General features: G+C 47.9%; 1 protein-coding gene across 1 annotated transcript in view; it reads right to left on the reverse strand.

The window, feature by feature from the left end:
- Positions 1 to 16,762, reverse strand: part of atxn2l (ataxin 2-like) — an 18,594-nt gene continuing 1,832 nt past the window's right edge. The window contains 25 exon segments of the mRNA XM_042083767.1: positions 1 to 951; positions 1,887 to 1,995; positions 1,997 to 2,056; positions 4,702 to 4,884; positions 5,199 to 5,308; positions 5,911 to 6,049; positions 6,840 to 7,001; positions 7,003 to 7,022; positions 7,265 to 7,328; positions 7,692 to 7,793; positions 7,795 to 7,833; positions 8,061 to 8,130; positions 8,278 to 8,645; positions 9,601 to 9,662; positions 10,030 to 10,119; positions 10,649 to 10,771; positions 11,080 to 11,163; positions 11,392 to 11,729; positions 12,060 to 12,293; positions 12,914 to 13,005; positions 13,136 to 13,257; positions 13,929 to 14,085; positions 14,495 to 14,566; positions 16,281 to 16,337; positions 16,663 to 16,699. Of these exon segments, the coding sequence (XP_041939701.1) occupies positions 896 to 951; positions 1,887 to 1,995; positions 1,997 to 2,056; positions 4,702 to 4,884; positions 5,199 to 5,308; positions 5,911 to 6,049; positions 6,840 to 7,001; positions 7,003 to 7,022; positions 7,265 to 7,328; positions 7,692 to 7,793; positions 7,795 to 7,833; positions 8,061 to 8,130; positions 8,278 to 8,645; positions 9,601 to 9,662; positions 10,030 to 10,119; positions 10,649 to 10,771; positions 11,080 to 11,163; positions 11,392 to 11,729; positions 12,060 to 12,293; positions 12,914 to 13,005; positions 13,136 to 13,257; positions 13,929 to 14,085; positions 14,495 to 14,566; positions 16,281 to 16,337; positions 16,663 to 16,699 (2,950 nt within the window). The 3' untranslated portion in view covers positions 1 to 895.

The following is a 16,762-nucleotide window of genomic DNA, read 5'->3' on the forward strand; positions in this document are numbered from 1 at the left end:
AAAGTTTAAAATTTTTATTTTATTTATTTTTTGGTCATTGTTTTTAATTGTTTTTCTGTGTTTTCCATGTTTTTTTATTGTTTGTTTTTTCCCTAGGGTAAAGGGCGAGGTGTGTGTAAGGACATAGAGGGTCTAGGGGTCAAAGTTCAGAGTTCAGGTGAAGGTCAGGGAAGGACTGCTAAAAAAAAACAAACAAAAAAGGGACTTGTTTTTTATTTTGTCGAACATGGAAAATGTTCCGTCGCTTGCTCAGCCCACATCCCTCGTCTGCTTCAGGCTCTATTCTCTCCTCTCCTCTCGCTCACTCTGCGTTGTTCTCCTCGGCTCTGAAGCCATCTGCCCTCTTTTCACCGTCCTCCTGTTCCTCTGAACAGAAGTAAAGTTGGTCTAAAACAAAAACAGAAAAGAGAGAAAAAAAAAAAGTCTCGTGTCCCCCCCCCCCCCCCCCAATCACAAGGGGGCAGTAGAACTTCAAGACCCTCGTCAGCGTGATCTGCATCTCCTCCGCCGAGGCGACAGCATATTTCTCCTAAAAACGAAGGGGGTGGGGAGAGGGGGTGGGCATGGCATGGCATAGAATAGAGGGAAGGGAGGGAGGGAGGGAGGGGGGCACAGCAAGGGATTCGGGGCACCTACTGAAATTCCTCCATGTTCCATTTTGGGCTGGGGGGGTGGGGTTCACATCAGTCTGTAGTGTATGACAGAGTGAAGGGGTGGGGGGTGGGGGGTGGAGGGGGTATAGGAACTGGATATGGGATATGGGACACACACACGAGGAAAACAAGGCTCATCCCCTAACTCTGCCCCCGTCCCCTGATTGGTCCAAGTCTTCTTGTGGGTGGGCGTGGCCTATGGGGAGGGAGGAGTCAAAGAGTCGTCTCCGTGGAGAAGGAACTCAGTTGCCAGGGGGATGGAAGGTATGTTGCTGGGTTTGGTGCTGGACCTGAACAGCTGGAGTACAGAAACACACAACATGTCAGAAATCAATCAGCTGCATTGCTAATCAAAGCAATGTACAGTTAGAACAGCTAAAAGTTCCGGGTCGAGCCCAGTTCAATGTGGGTAGTAGGTATGTGTGTGTGTGTGTTTACTCTGGGGGTTTTGGATATAGTTATATAGTTGAAATGCTGTGTGTGTGTGTGTGTGTGTGTGTGTGTGTGTGTGTGTGTGTGTGTGTGTGTATATAGTATGTATAAGTAAGTATATATACACTCTTTTGATCCCGTGAGGGAAATTTGGTCTCTGCATTTATCCCAATCCGTGAATTAGTGAAACACACTCAGCACACAGTGAACACACAGTGAGGTGAAGCACACACTAATCCCGGCGCAGTGAGCTGCCTTGGGGAGCTTGGGGAGCAGTGAGGGGTTAGGTGCCTTGCTCAAGGGCACTTCAGCTGTGCCTACTGGTCGGGGTTTGAACCGGCAACCCTCCGGTTACAAGTCTGAAGCGCTAACCAGTAGGCCACGGCTGCACGTCTGTGCGTGCGTGCGTCTGTGTGCGTGTGTGCGTCTGTGTGTTTACCCTGGGGGTGGATATATGTGAAGTGCTGTGTGCGTGCGTGCGTGCGTGTTTACCCTGGGGGTGGATATATGTGAAGTGCTGTGTGTGTGTGTGTGTGCGTGCGTGTTTACCCTGGGGGTGGATATATGTGAAGTGCTGTGTGTGCGTGCGCGTGCGTGCGTGTTTACCCTGGGGGTGGATATATGTGAAGTGCTGTGTGTGTGTGCGTGCGTGCGTGTTTACCCTGGGGGTGGATATATGTGAAGTGCTGTGTGTGTGTGCGTGCGTGCGTGTTTACCCTGGGGGTGGATATATGTGAAGTGCTGTGTGTGTGTGTGTGTGTGTGTGCGTGCGTGTGTGTGTGTGCGTGCGTGTGTGTTTACCCTGGGGGTGGATATATGTGAAGTGCTGCGGCGGGCCCTGCTGGGGGCCGTGCTGAGGGTGCTGGGCGGAGCCAGGTCCTGCCTGGGGAGGAGCATGCAGCATCACCATCTGGGGGGGGGCCGTGGGACCCAGAGGGGTGGGGGCCAGACATGGGGCCTTGGACATGAGCCTGGGGAGGAGAGAGAGAGAGAGAGAGAGAGAGAGAGAGAGAGAGAGAGAGAGAAAGAGAGAGAGAGAGAGAAAGAAAGAAAGAAAGAGAGAGATGGGGGGAGAGAGATAGATGGAGAGAGAGATGCAGGGGGAGAAAGAGAGAGATGGAAGGAGAGAGAGAAAGAGAGGGAGATGGAGGGAGAGAGATGGAGAGGAGAGAGGGTCACCACTCCACTTAAGACAGTTTTACACATTTCAAAAACAAAACAAACACACACACACACACACACACACACACCATAAAATCACCATAAAGAAAAACACATAGTCTAAATCGTATGCTTACACCCATATATGCACAATGCTGTTGCCATCCATATGAGGGTTGGAGAGCCACGCGAGAAATAAATGAAGAGAAAATGACAGAAAATAGAGAAGCGGGTTTTAAAAAAGGAGAGGGAGAGGGGGGGGGTGTGTGGTGGGTAAGAGAAAGCGACAGAGAGGTGGCAGGAGGAGAGGGAGAAAAGCGAGTGAGGTGGAGAGTGAAGGAGAGAGGAGAGACGGATTAAGGGGGTGGTTAATCTGGTATCTTGGCAACGCATGAAAGCAGTAACACTACTGGATCAACTCACAGAGCTCTGTGTGTGTGTGTGTGTGTGTGTGTGTGTGTGTGACTGACAGTTACATGAATTCTTTATGAAAGACCATGATTTTAAATGTACAAGAGAATAGCCTACACAGTCAAGTGTATTTACTACGTAGTCATGTTCAATATTAATGACAACATCAGCCACTGCTAAACAGCAACCAACACACACACACACACACACACACACACACTTGGTGAAAATGTTTTGTAACACACACACACACACACACACTAGGGCTTTGACTCCGAACTTCGTTATTCGAATATAATTCGATTATTTTAAAAATTAAAGATATTCGAACGAATTTTAGGGATCTCTTAATATTCGAACCTGTAGCCTATGGAGATCATTTCTATAAATGTATTAGTTGTAAACGTTGTTTTCAATTCAGATTCCGAGGTTTTTTTTCACGCCCGGTGAAGTAAAATCGCGAGCTCATTAGCAAGGCTATTATTGGTCATCTGGGCTCCTGTAGGTGACGTTAGCATCCTGGCTGGTTCGTGCTTAGTGAGCTCACACATAGACATAATAGACACTTTTATTTTAAACTTAACCTTCCTCTGATTTTAATCACCTCAGTTATCAATCAAAGCAAACAGGGAAAAGAAATGGCAACACAATCATGAAAAACACTCAAATAAATAAATGTGCAGATAAGTCTGAATGAAAAGCAGCACTGGTTGAAGCCTGGAAATATTGTAAACAAAGTAGGCTAACGTTAGCTTAATTTGCTAGTTTATCATAGTCTGGTTAGACTGTTCAGTTTCCCTACGTGTGTTTAAGTTTCAAATAAATACTTTTTCATCTTGGGACAGGCCCGTTTCCATTTGCATCGGGATTGAGATGATTAGAACTTAGCAGTCAATTTGAATGCAACAGTTTTGAACAAATTCTTGCAGCGTGCTAATGATGCTAACCGGATTTAATAGCAATTTAGCCAGTCGTCTTGCACTATTAATGTTTGGATTACATGTGCATGCTGAGGAGGGATGCGCCTGTTGAGAGGGAGAGAGTGCACGGGGCAAGGAGAGTCTGTGTTGAGGTAGGCCTACTTCTATCGCCTACTCTGGTAGAGTTTGACATACTACAATGCAAGATATATTTAGCCTATTTATTTATGGACAACGTAAGGCAGGAGGTGTGTGTTGCTTTTAATTATGAATGTTCTATCGAACGTATTTTTTATTGATATCGATTACATGTCTATTGCGATACATATTGCTATCGTTTTATCGCCCGGCCTTATGCTCAATAATAAAAATTTTAACACACGCATAAATACTCAGCCTTTCGTGCACATAGTCTACTGACATTGACTGATACACTGCCCTCTGGTGGACAGAACATATAGAACTTAAGTTTGATACCAATATCGGTCTTACTAAAGACATTTAATGGTTAAAATATTATTAATACATATTCGAATTTTAATATTAATAAACAAACGAACTTCAAAAATGATTTTTGGGGAAAAGTCAAAGCCCTAACACACACACACACACAAAATGCCTCCTTGAGAAGCGCATTAGACATTCATCAACAGGCACCAGAGAAGGCTGTTTAACATCCCTGTCACACACACACACACACACACACTCTTCAATAATGCAGCAAACACCGTTCATGATGCCAATCTGCTCAGTCTACCTCCAGCACGCACTCACACACACTTTTACACACACCCTCAACACTAATTTGGCTCTGAGACATAACACAAACATGTGTTCCATACACACCCATGTGTGTGATTTGCATGTATGTAAGTATCATGCATGCATCATGAACCATAAGCATACATCTCACGCTTCCAGACAAACATCACCTCATGCTGAACACACACAAACACATGCAATTTGTGTTAAAAATGCACAGATGCGCAAACCCCATAAAAATGAACTCACAGACACACACAGATTTTATATATATATATATATGCACACTGGTGTATTGGTCACAGGCATGTTAAGTTGTGTGGAGCACACAAACAATCTCACACACACACGAGGGTGCATACCTGAGCGATCTGTCCCAGGGAGGTGTAGGTGTGGGGGATGCCCTGGTGGCCGTGGAGGCTGTAGCCCTGCAGGGGGTAGGATGCCTGGGGGGAGCTGTGGCCTGGGGGCAGGTTAGGAGGGGTGGGGGCAGACAGAGGCCCAGAGTGGTACAGGGACTGGGGCTGGGGGCCTGACTGACCCGTCTAGAGAGAGAGAGAGAGAGAGAGAGAGAGAGAGAGAGAGAGAGAGAGAGAGAAAGAAAGAAAGAGAGAAAGAGAGGAGAGAAATATGAAGAAAATATTAGCTTCATTAATGTCAATGCAAGTCAATGGTTTATGCAAGCAGGACCTCTAAGCATGTATTACGTGTTTGTGTGTGTGTGTGTGTGTGTGTGATACTGACAGTCACATTAATTCTTTATGAGATGCAGATTTATGCACACAGTGCATGACTGTGTAAACTCTGAGTATAAATCAACAGTGTGTGTGTGTGTGTGTGTGTGTGTGTGTGTGTGTACCTGTCCAGGGCTGGGCGCTGTGTGCTGGGGAGGGGGTTGGCTGCCAGTGGGAGTGCTAGAGGGCTGAGGAGGATGAACTGGGCCCGAGTGATGAGAGAACGACTGAGCTGCTGAGACAAGGAGGGAGAGAGAGGGAGAGGGAGAGAGAGAGAGAGGGAGAGAGAGAGGGGGAGAGAAAGACCGAGGGAAACATGTAGGGGGGTAAGGGAGGGAGGGGGAGAGAAGAAAGGGAGGTAGAGACAAAATGAGAGGTAGAGAGAGAGGAGAATGCAAGGGAGAGGGAGGGAGACAAAGAAAAAATATATTAGCACATATTAGCACTTCACCCAAAGGGCAGAGAAGTAGGCTTTCATTTTAGACACAACAGGAGACTTGCACATAATAATACCTCTGAAATTAAACTCTTAAGTGCTTCCCAAAAGCCAATTAATTAAACAAGATTGTTGTTAATTATATCCCTGCCCTACAGAGGTTGCAAAGACATGCACGCTAACTTACTCGCTGGCACGCGCACACACATGAGTGCGTGTATGTGTGTGTTTGTGCATGAGTATGTTTGCCTGAGAGACGGTATGAGCTTGTGTGTGTGTGCTTGTATGTGTGTGCTTGTGCATGTGCATGTGTGTGTGTGTGCATGTGTATGCGTGTGTGTGTGTGTGTGTGTGTGTGTGTGTGTGTGTGTGTGTGTGTGTGTGCGCGCGCGCTCCCTCACCGTAGATGCCCTGCTGCGGTCCCTGTGGGCCCTCGCCCTGCCCAGGGAACTGGGGTCCAGCAGGAGGGCCGAGAGCCTGGGGGTGGCCCCCACCAGAGCCCAGCATCCGCGCACCTCCCTGCAGCATGGAGTACATGGGCTAGAGGAGGAGAGAGGGAGGAGAGAGGGGAGAGGAGGAGAGAGGAGAGGAGAGAGGGAGAAAGGGGGGAGAGGAGGAGAGGAGAGAGGAGGAGAGGGGGGAGGAGGGGGGAGAGGAGGAGAGGGGGAGGAGAGGGGGAGAGGAGGAGAGAGGAGGGGGGAGAGGAGAGATGGAGGGGGAGAGAGGGAGAAAGGGGGGGAGAGGAGGAGAGGAGAGAGGAGGGAGGAGAGGAGGAGAGAGGAGGGGGGAGAGGAGGAGAGGGGAGGGGGAGAGAGGGATAGGAAGAGAGAGGGAGAAAGGGGGGGAGAGGAGGAGAGAGGAGAGGAGAGAGGAGGGGGGAGAGGAGAGAGGAGGGGGAGAGAGGGATAGGAAGAGAGAGGGAGGGGAGGAGAGGAGGTGGAGAGGAGAGAGGGAGGAAAGGAGGAAAGATGGAGGTGGAGAGGAGTCAGAGAACATGGGAAAGGAGGGCAGAGAGGAGAAGAGAGGGGAGGAGAGAATGAGAGAGAGGGGGACAGAGAACATAGTGAAGGAGGGGGTAAAGCATCAGGAGGAAAAAAAGACAACGAAAGGGGGTTAGACAATCTGCTTTCCATACCTCACTGGCACATGCCAATACTTACTACATGCAGAGCAAACATCTGGCAACATTTACAAACGTGTGGATGACCTGCTGCTGGCCTTACTGGCCGGGTGGTGTGTGTGTATGTGTGCCTGCTCTTCTCCTCTCTTCTTCTCTCTGTGCGCGCGTGTGTGTGTGTGTGTGTGTGTGTGTGCGCTGCGCGCGCGTTACCTGTCCGGGGTAGGGGCCCATGGCCTGGATGACCTGCTGCTGGCCGTACTGCGGGGGGTTGTTACTGCAGGTAGGACTGGGGGGGTACGGGGAGGCCACCAGTGGTGCTCCTGCCGCAGATGCAGCCTGGAGCATAGGGGGCGCCGACGAGCTGTGGTCAGGACCTCTGGGGCACCACTGAACCTGAAGGAGTCACACACACACACACAGGGGTCAAACACAGCAGTGGAGTTACACACACACACACACACACACTCTCAAGGTGTGGATTTACACACACTGAAATATCCATATAAACAGATTCACACACACACACGTCAAAACTCAGATCATTGATGGGATTCAGATCTAACAAATACACACACACGGCTCCTGATGCTACAGTGGGCTCTCTGTGTGTGTGTGTGTGTGTTGGTGAGGCTGACCTTTGGCCCGAGGATATTTGCCCTGGTTAACTGCCTGCATGGGGTACTGGTACATCTGCTGAGCCTGAAGTAGAGAGAGAGCGGGAGGGGGGGGAGAGAGAGAGAGAGAGAGAGAGAGAGAGAGAGAGAGAGAGAGAGAGAGAGAGAGAGAGAGAGAGAGAGAGAGAGAGAGGGAGGGGGAGAGAGAGAGTAAGGTGAAAGGGAGGAAAGGAAAAGAAGAAGAATGGAAGAGGGGAATAGAGAATGGACGAGGAAAGAAAAAGGGAACATAGTAGAAATGAAGAGAGAGAGTAAAAACAAGATGGTGGGAGAAAAAAAGAAAGACAAAGCAAATGACGTCACACTGCTATATTGAGATCATTGATTTATGATTTAAAATAAACACACACACACACACACACACACACACACAGGGTGTCGTGCTCACCTGTACGGGGTGGAGCTGCAGGTTGTAAGGTAGGTAGGAGGCGCTGTACATGGGGCCCTGGCCACCTGGGTGCTGCTGCAGCAACACCGACGGGCTGGGGGGGGGTCGGACGGGGGGGCGTGGGGGCAGAGGTGGGCTTCGACTGGACAGAGAGAGAGGGTGGGGGGAGAGAGAGAGGGGGGGGGGGGGGGGGGGGAGAGAGAGAGAGAGAGAGAGAGAGAGAGAGAGAGAGAGGGGGGAGAGAGAGAGAGAGAGAGAAGGGAAGAGTGGAGAAAGTGAAAAAAGCACAGAGTTATTTAGAGAAGCGCTCTTTTCCTCAGAGATGAGAGCACAGCAAATTGGGATGTGAGCAGAGAGAGAGCTGGTTACCAGAGCAACAGGAGGCTTGTTGGGGTTGAACTCTTTGGCGTTGGGGTTCAGCGTAGATCTCTTCACCTGACTGGAACCAGAGGAGAGGGCACAGATTAATGTCACATGTAATCATCTCGCTCTCACACACCTGTATTACCTTAACTCATCTATATGTCAGACTGTCAAACAGACAGACATATGACACACACACACACACACTCCCTCTTCCACTTACTCAGTGACTGCCTCGGTAGCCGTCTCTGGCCTGCTCTCCTCGGGCCCAGGGGTCCTCGCGGGCTGCAGGGTGGCCGGCGACTGCCTGTCTGAAACGGGCAGACTGGCGGCAGGCGTGGCGGCGGCCTCCTTGTCCTTGGGGGGCCCCGGCTCCTCGGCAGGCGAGGCGGGCGCGGGCGGCTGGCCCGGGGGGCTCTGGGCCAAGCTGGGCTTGCCGTCCGCCGCTGCGGCACTCGGGGCGTCCGCGGCCGAGGGGGCCTTCGCAGACCCCGCCGCGCCAGGCTGGGCGGCCTCGGAGGGGCCGGTGGCAGAAGCAGCAGGGGCGGCGGCCGCGCCGGGAGAGCTGGGGGCGCCTGGGCTGGGCTGGAGCTGCAGGGGGCACAGGTCAAGGGTCAAAGGTTAAAAGGACATTGTTGTCGGGGCAGTGCGCAAGCGCCTTCAAGATCCCGTGTTCATCCAAAGACCACCAATGGGGCCAGTGTACACAGTCGGTCAGAGTTTGTTGGATGGTGGTTTGTTGTAGATTGCTGGATGCAGTGGTTTGAGTCTGACCCAAAAGTCAGTCTGGTCAATTACAGTCTAGACAGTGTAAGACTGCCATTCTAAAACGGATAGTTTTGGTCGTCTTGATTATGATTGTTAGTAAGGTCGTCCCTAACAACGCCACTTTGCTGTTCCAAAATGGAACCTACGGCCTCTTGTACTTCAGTGGTCCTCTAAACATTCAAGCAGCAGCAGCAGCAGCAGCAAACTTTAGAATGCTGGGATTTGTGGGTCATCGTCTGGTCACACACTGAAGTCTGTAATTTTGCATGCTCCGTTTTTACAGTCACTCAAATAGAGAAGGTTGCAGTAGGAAAGCTCATTCACGGGCACAGATATGTATGGATGCAAAAACACAGAAAAGTTTCGATGGCCTCACACAGAGGTGTTTTTTTTTTTTTCCAATCGTGCAACTTCAGACAACAAATACAGACTCAGTATTCAAAGGCCTTTGGTAGAGTAGTGAGTAGCCTTTAGTGAAGAGAAACTATCAGGCACCAAGGCTGGACTGTTAAAGTGGACGAGGGCTCTTCCTGCCTGCAGCTGCACAGGAGGAGTGCGTGGCACACCAGTCACGGGTTTGAGTGTGACCTGGGGTCATTCTCTCGCTCACACTCCTGTCTAAATAAAAGGCAGCAAGCTAAAAAATCTACTTAAAAAATGTCGAAGAGGAGAAATAGAAGAGCGTCGCTGGGGAGAGGGAGAGAGAGAGAGAGAGAGAGAGAGAGAGAGGGAGGGAGAGAGAGAGAGATTAAGAAGGAAAAGAGGAATAAAAGCTTACCCTGAACTCTTTGCCGAACTTGCGGAGCTCTTCAATTTGAGAGCGCTGCTGTGCTGAGGGAGCTGAGAGACACACACACACACACACACACACAGAGATAAATACCAGAAGTAAATTATTGTTTGAGTGGCAGGTAGATGATTGCAAATGTGGCAGCACTCACTTTGACAGCAGAACGTTTAAGTACTCTGTGGCAGGTGTGTACAAACAAACACACACACACACACACACACACACACAGCATTCCTGAAAATACTAGCAGGAAATTAAATATGAACTAGTCGGTATTAAACAGACATGATGATCGGAAAAGTGAATTACGCTATTTAGGTACTTATTTACGTAAAATACGTAAATAACACGACACTTCCTTCACACACACACACACACACACACACACACACCACACACACACACACACACACATACCTTTGCTGCTCTTGCCATCATCGGGGCTGGCGGCAGCCTCTGCTGCTGCTGCTGCTGCGGCGGCGGCTCGCTCTTTACTGATCTCATTCACTGAGAAGAGAAACGGAAACCAATTCAGTTTCACTACACTTAACACCACCATACTCAAGACTGCCTGTAGTGTGGTTTCACTACACTTAACACCACCATACTCAAGACTGCCTGTAGTGTGGTTTCACTACACTTAACACCACCATACTCAAGACTGCCTGTAGTGTGGACTTTTACTAAATTCAATTTTATGTTTGTCCGGGATCATAATTCTGTGCCAAAAAACATCCTAACAGAGACAAAGACAATCAGAGATAAAAGAGTAACAGAGATAAAAATTTTTTTTTAAAAAAACGAGTTGCGTTGTGGTTACACTATCCATGACAATGATTAATTTTCTCATGTCAAATGTCATGTCTGTTGTCCGGAAGGAAAGGGCATTAGTATGTGACCTCAAACTTTTGAACATTAGTGTCTATACATACATGTGTGTGTGTGTGTGTGTGTGTGTGTGTATAAAGTGAGTCTGTGTGTGTGTGTGTAAAGTGAGTAAAGTGAGTGTGTGTATATATATGTGTGCATTTCTCACCATCTACAGGGAACAGAGGGGTGGGGCCAGAGGGCTTCTGCTTCGCCATGGAAACGGGCGAGCTGTCCACATAAGGAGCAGAGGGGTCCTGGGAAGGCGTGTCCGACTTGGGGGAACGGGACACTGCGAGCCAGAAAACATCATTTAGGAATGAACACACACACACACACAGAAACCATAGGAGACGTGCTTTGGAGGAGTGCTTTGATAAAATCGAAACCTCTCCTTCACACAGAGAATCCTTTCTTCATATCTCTCAAACATATGCATGGCCGCCCACACTCACATGCGTGCACATGCGGTGGCGTGTTTACCTGACACACACACACACACACATGCAGTGGCGTGTTTACCTGACACACACACACACACACAGTGGGGTGTTTACCTGACACACACACACGCACGCGCACATGCAGTGGGGTGTTTACCTGTGGGGGGGTGTGTGTTGGAGGGGCGCACTGGTCGGTTGGGCTGGTGGGGTCTCTGGGACTTTGGGGAGGTTCTTGACGGGACTGGGGATACAGGGTGAGAGAAATGAGTCATGGAGTGACACACACACACACACACACACGCATGTGGACAAACACACATGCATATTAACCCCTCCCACCAATACACACACACAGTATATTAGCTCCCAGGTACAAGCACACAGTATTCTTAAACAGTGTGAATTACGAAATTTAGACAGACAGTGAAACACATATAAATACATCGCTCGCTCACACACACACACACACCTCCGTTGACTGGCCTCCCTGCGTCGGACAGCGCGTGTGGGAGGGAGTGTGAGTGCGGGACCGCGGCGGCGTGTGTGTGTGAGTGGGAGGAGGGCGGGCTGCTGGGGGTGTAGCCCCCCCTGCCCGGGAGGGGACTGCCGCGCTCCGAGGGCGTGCCGCCGGTGGTCGCCGGGGGCAACGGCGGCCGTGGAGACGAGCTCGGGGGCGTGGAGCGACTGGGGTGGTACCCGCCGCGGCCTCCTCGCTCAGAGCGCTCGCTGACCCTATCGCCACGCAGACCTCCCCCAGAACCACCCATCTCACGCGCCCGCTGGGGCAGAGGGATGTACTTCCCCTCTCTGTGGGGGAGAGAGACAGAGAGAGAAAGAAAGAAAGAAAGAAAGAAAGAAAGAAAGAGAGAGAGAGAGAAAGAGAAAGAATGAGAAAGAGCAAGTGACCGAGAGAGAGAGAGAGAGAGAAAGAGAAAGAGAAAGAAAGAAAGAGAGAATGAGAAACAGAGACTTGTTTTACTGGACTACCTTGTTCAACTGAAACTGAAATTCAACATCAAAAGTGTCTTATGACTGAAGAGTAAAGGACACCCTCTCCAACAAGTTAACCTGGTATCTGTGACTTTAGGGTTGCTAAGTGACCCGTGACCTTTGCCCTTCCCCCCGGCCCCAACTCACCTGCTCCCCCCGCTGGGGCTGTCGCGTCCCCGCTCCCGGGGGCTCTCTCGGCCGCGCTCCCTCTCGGCGTCGCGCATCACGGCGCTGTACTTGTCCTCCTCCGTCTTGCCGTCGTCGTTCTCCAGCGCCACGCGGTGGCGATACTGAGGACTGGACTCGATCTCGCTGGCCAGCCGCGCCGCCCGCGCCTCACGCGCACGGAAGTTATCAGAGTTCCCTCGCTCCAGAGGAACACTGGGGAGGGGGAGGAGGAGGAGAGAAGGAGTGAGGGATAGAGAGGTGTCACAGAGGGGTTGGGCATGTGTGTGTGTGTGTGTGTGTGTGTGTGTGTGAGTGTGTGAGAGAGAGAGAGAGAGAGAGAGAGAGAAAGAGGACAGAAGGAGAGAGAAAGAGAAAATGAAAGAATGTAAGGACAAAAGAGAGGAGGGAGAAGAGAAATACAGTTGAAGTTGAGGTAGTGTAGTGGTTAAGGAGCTGGGCTAGCGTGCCGTAGCCTGCAAGTTGTGGGATCAATTCACAGCTTCTACCATTGTGCCCTTGAGCAAGGCACTTAACCCCAAATTGCTCTGGAGACAATGTAATCCCTTGTAATATAGTTGACATTATGTCTTAAAGTCACTTTGGACAACAGTGTCTGCTAAATGAATACAATATGAATAAATGAATACAACATTGTGTGCTAAATGACTTACAATATTTAAATGTAAAAGTTGTGAGTAGTGGTAGAAAGAGAGAAAGAGTCATTGAGAAAACATCCAAATCTATGGCTCTGAGAAACAGGCATATCCAAATCTATGGCTCTGAGAAACAGGAGCCACCAGGCGCATGCATGAGTGCGCGTGCAGGAGACTTACGTGTACATAGACAAACTGGCGTCATATGTGGACTTCACTCCGTAATTCTCTTCATTGTAGCGGAACATCTCGTTAGCATCCCACCCATTGGACTGCGGTACAAATGGAAGAAAAATTAAAACGTGCCACACTTTCCGCTGCAGATACGAGACAGCGAAGTGAAGTTGTATGTTGTGTGTATTTTCAGTCGGGGGGTGTTTTGAGCGCATTTCTTACACTTACGGCGTCTGTCTCCAGGTCGTAGCTCTCTCCATTGCTGTCTCCGCCTTCCCATCTCTGCAGGACCTTCTCTTTGTGCTCGCCATTCACTCGGCCTGAGCTGATGGCTGTGTCTGTGAACGTGTCTGTGTGTGAGAGGGAGAGAGGGAGAGAGAGAGAGAGAGAGAGAGGGAGGGAGGGAGAGAGAGGGAGAGGGAGAGAGAGAGGGAGAGAGAGAGAGAGGGAGAGAGAAAAAGAGAGAGAAAGAGAGAGAAAGAGAGAGAGTCATAAGGAGGGTCTGACACTTCTGCTGCCTCTGGATTGCAAAACTGAACCAATGACCAGGGCTGCAACTAACCATTATTTTGATACTCAATTCATTTGATATACTTCTTTCATAGATCAATTAGTTGTTTGGTCTATAAAATGACATAAAAAAGACTGTCTCAAAGCCCAAGATGATGACTTGAGGGTTTTTGTAAGAGGACTTTTTCCTTTAAAACTTTTTAAATAAACAACAATTAATTACTTACCAAAATAGTTGCTAATAAATATAATAGTTGGCAACTAGTTGTTTTATCATTTAACTGTTTGCCGCCCTATCGTTCTGGGAAATGTATTACTCTATACCTTATTGTGAAATTGATGGTCAGGAAGTGAACTGCTTTTAAAATGCATTCATCACTGTAACAGATATGGGCCTCTGGCAACATGTAGTGATGCCAGTTGCCCAAAGATGACAACTTAACCCTGGTCTATGCAAAGAATGTGCCAAATTTGCCTGGCTTGTTTTTTGGCCCCGAGGGGCTTGACATACCTCTGGTGGCGTAATTGAGGTCCACGTCTCTGCAGGTCATGGTGACGAGGTCGTTTGGGCTAAAGATCATGGTGTCGGTGATCTCCTCTCTCCTAGGGGGCGCTGTAGGGCTCTCACCCTCGCCACGCCTGTGCACCGCGTCCACGGCCAGCTCACACTGCAGGACACAGGACGAAGGGAAGGAAGAAGTGCATTGTGGGGGATGGACAAGTGCATCGTGGGTGACGGGAGAGAGGGAGTAGAAAAAGACAGAAAGGTAAAAGAAATGAAAGAGTTGAAGGAAAAGACTGCAATGTAAACACACAGACATTTCCCACAGATCGCCAGTCCTCTTGTACAAGCCAATGTCTGATCCTGACCTAAAGTAGAGTTTGCTTCCATCTAGGATTAATCCTAAAAATCTCTGCTCCCCATCCTAGTCTGACTAGCATAATACAAGCATTACAAAGCCAGTGAAACATTTAGAGGCTGGGCTCTGTTAGAGACATATTCACAAGTTTTAGCGCTATATATGGTGGAGGACCACGGTTGTAGAACATTCTTAAATGACTGCGGTGATGCCCTACCCGTGAGCTGAGTGTCTTGAAGATTCCCTCATACACAGTGCCGTTCTTCACTCGCACGTCGCAGGTGGAGCCCTGGGGAAGAGAAGGTTATCAGTTACTGTACGTACACACCGCCGCCGACTTGAGCTGCGGAAGAAGTTTGGATTCAAAAGGTGACGTTTTTCTTCCTTGTTCAGATGCTTGATCTGTGCTCTGTGTGTTCCCTAATTCACGGATGGGATAAAATGCAGAGACCAAATTTCTTTTTATTTAGCTATTTTAATTCCAAAGGCCAAGGGAACTTAATCAGGATGCATAGTCTTGAGGTGATGGTTGAGAGGAAATATACATAATATGCTGATTTATACAAGTACTTAACAAACTTTAAAGCTGATTTTCTCAAAACTTGTTTTTTTGCTTTCAATGAGGATAGCTTTCACATTTTGGCCAACATCTCTGGGTTGGCTAAACGGAATTGAACAAATGACCCCTTGTTTTAAACCCTAAGGTCTGTGGATTATGAAAATCCAATAAACCCATTTCTATTTTTTATTTTGTCAAACTGGACTCATTTCACCGTGGCACGGCCTACGTTTCATGTTGATGACTTAAAATTATTTAGCTGGGTAGAATTATCTCTCTTATTTGTCCATATTATTTATGCTGGTCTCTAGCCCTTATTCTTGCACTACTGTTGGACTACTGTTGGACTACTGTTGGACTGCTTTTTGCACCTTCACCATGACACTCACTCTCTTGAGCACCTTACCATGCACACAGAACTACAGGCCAGTCCCGGCCCTGTCACTGCAAGCGTCTCATGCTTGATCATCCTCAAGCACACTGTGGATTTTTTTAATTTAATTTATATAGTATATTTAGTATTTAGTTTTGTTAGTTTTCTTATCTTCTACTGTCTCTATTGTACAGTGGAGTTTTGTTATATGTACATACTTATATTTACCCTTTCTGCTGTAAGTGCATGTTGTGTGTGTGATGTCTGTATGCTACTGAGACCTTGAATTTCCCCTTGGGGATCAATAAAGTATCTATCTATCTATCTATCTATCTATCTATCTATCTATCTATCTATCATTACTGGTATTTTATGCTCCTGAAAGGAGTGCAGATCATCAAGGAGCTGTGCTTTAGGGAATATAATAACTATGGCTAATGCCAGTGAAATTTCAGATGGCATAGAACAATGCATACATAAGAGCATGATAACACACCATGCTTGTTACTGCCATTGCATTCTCCATACCGCCTATGCTTGATGGAGAATTTATATATATATATATATATATAAATATATATACACAAACTGCTAAAGATTGGGACAGCTTTAAAATCTTCCTTGTTTTCATAAGAACGGCAAGTGGAAGTTACAGTATAAATTATAAAGTTTAAATTCAATAATAAAAATCACTATATCTAACTTTAGCGATTACTATGTTTCCATTTAATCTAGCTATATTTCCTATTCAAACTCACTTTTCATGTAAAACCAATGACATTTCCAACTGAGCACAAACTTTCAAACAATAGCAACTATCTGAATGTTTCCTCCGGCTTGATGGCCAAGGCCACCTGTGCTTCTGACTCCGGTGTGCTCTGGTTATCTGCAGCCACTGCAACACTCTTTCAGTACGACTGAAGTTTCCATCCATCTACTGAATGTGTTTTCCAAGGACATCTATGTGTGTGTGTGTGCGCGTGCGTGCTTGTGTGTGCGTATATGCGTGTGTGTATGTGTGAGGAAGACAGACATGAGCAGTATGACTCACTAAGAGACGCAGTTACTCACCACTACAGCAGTCAGGAAGTGTAGCATTCTGGCATTGTTATATACTCCCTCAAATACCTGTGCGCACACACACACACACACACCAGATTGATTACTTACGCTCACAATACCAGACATCATACACGTGCATTGAAACTCAAACACATGTATTTAATTTGGAAACTTTTGTCTTAAGGACTACTGTACATCCTCTTTAGACATATAGACTGTTTCAACCAACAGCTACAATCTACAAAATTACACTGTACATTTCACTATGGAAATTTAGTGATAATCCACATTTTGTAACAATAGATAAATGACTAAGATCAAAGAGAGGCTGTATTATCAATGGAATAGTACATTTGTATAACCTAATCAATGATTTAATCAAACCACTCACAGGAGGAGACTGGAAAGGAGGTTTCACCGACCGAGTCCTAAACAGGAAAGGCAGGTTCAGATTAATACTGTTTATCTTCAATCATCATCATAATCATCAT

Source organism: Alosa sapidissima, chromosome 24 (genome assembly GCF_018492685.1).
Source record: "Alosa sapidissima isolate fAloSap1 chromosome 24, fAloSap1.pri, whole genome shotgun sequence".
Lineage (NCBI taxonomy): Eukaryota > Metazoa > Chordata > Actinopteri > Clupeiformes > Clupeidae > Alosa > Alosa sapidissima.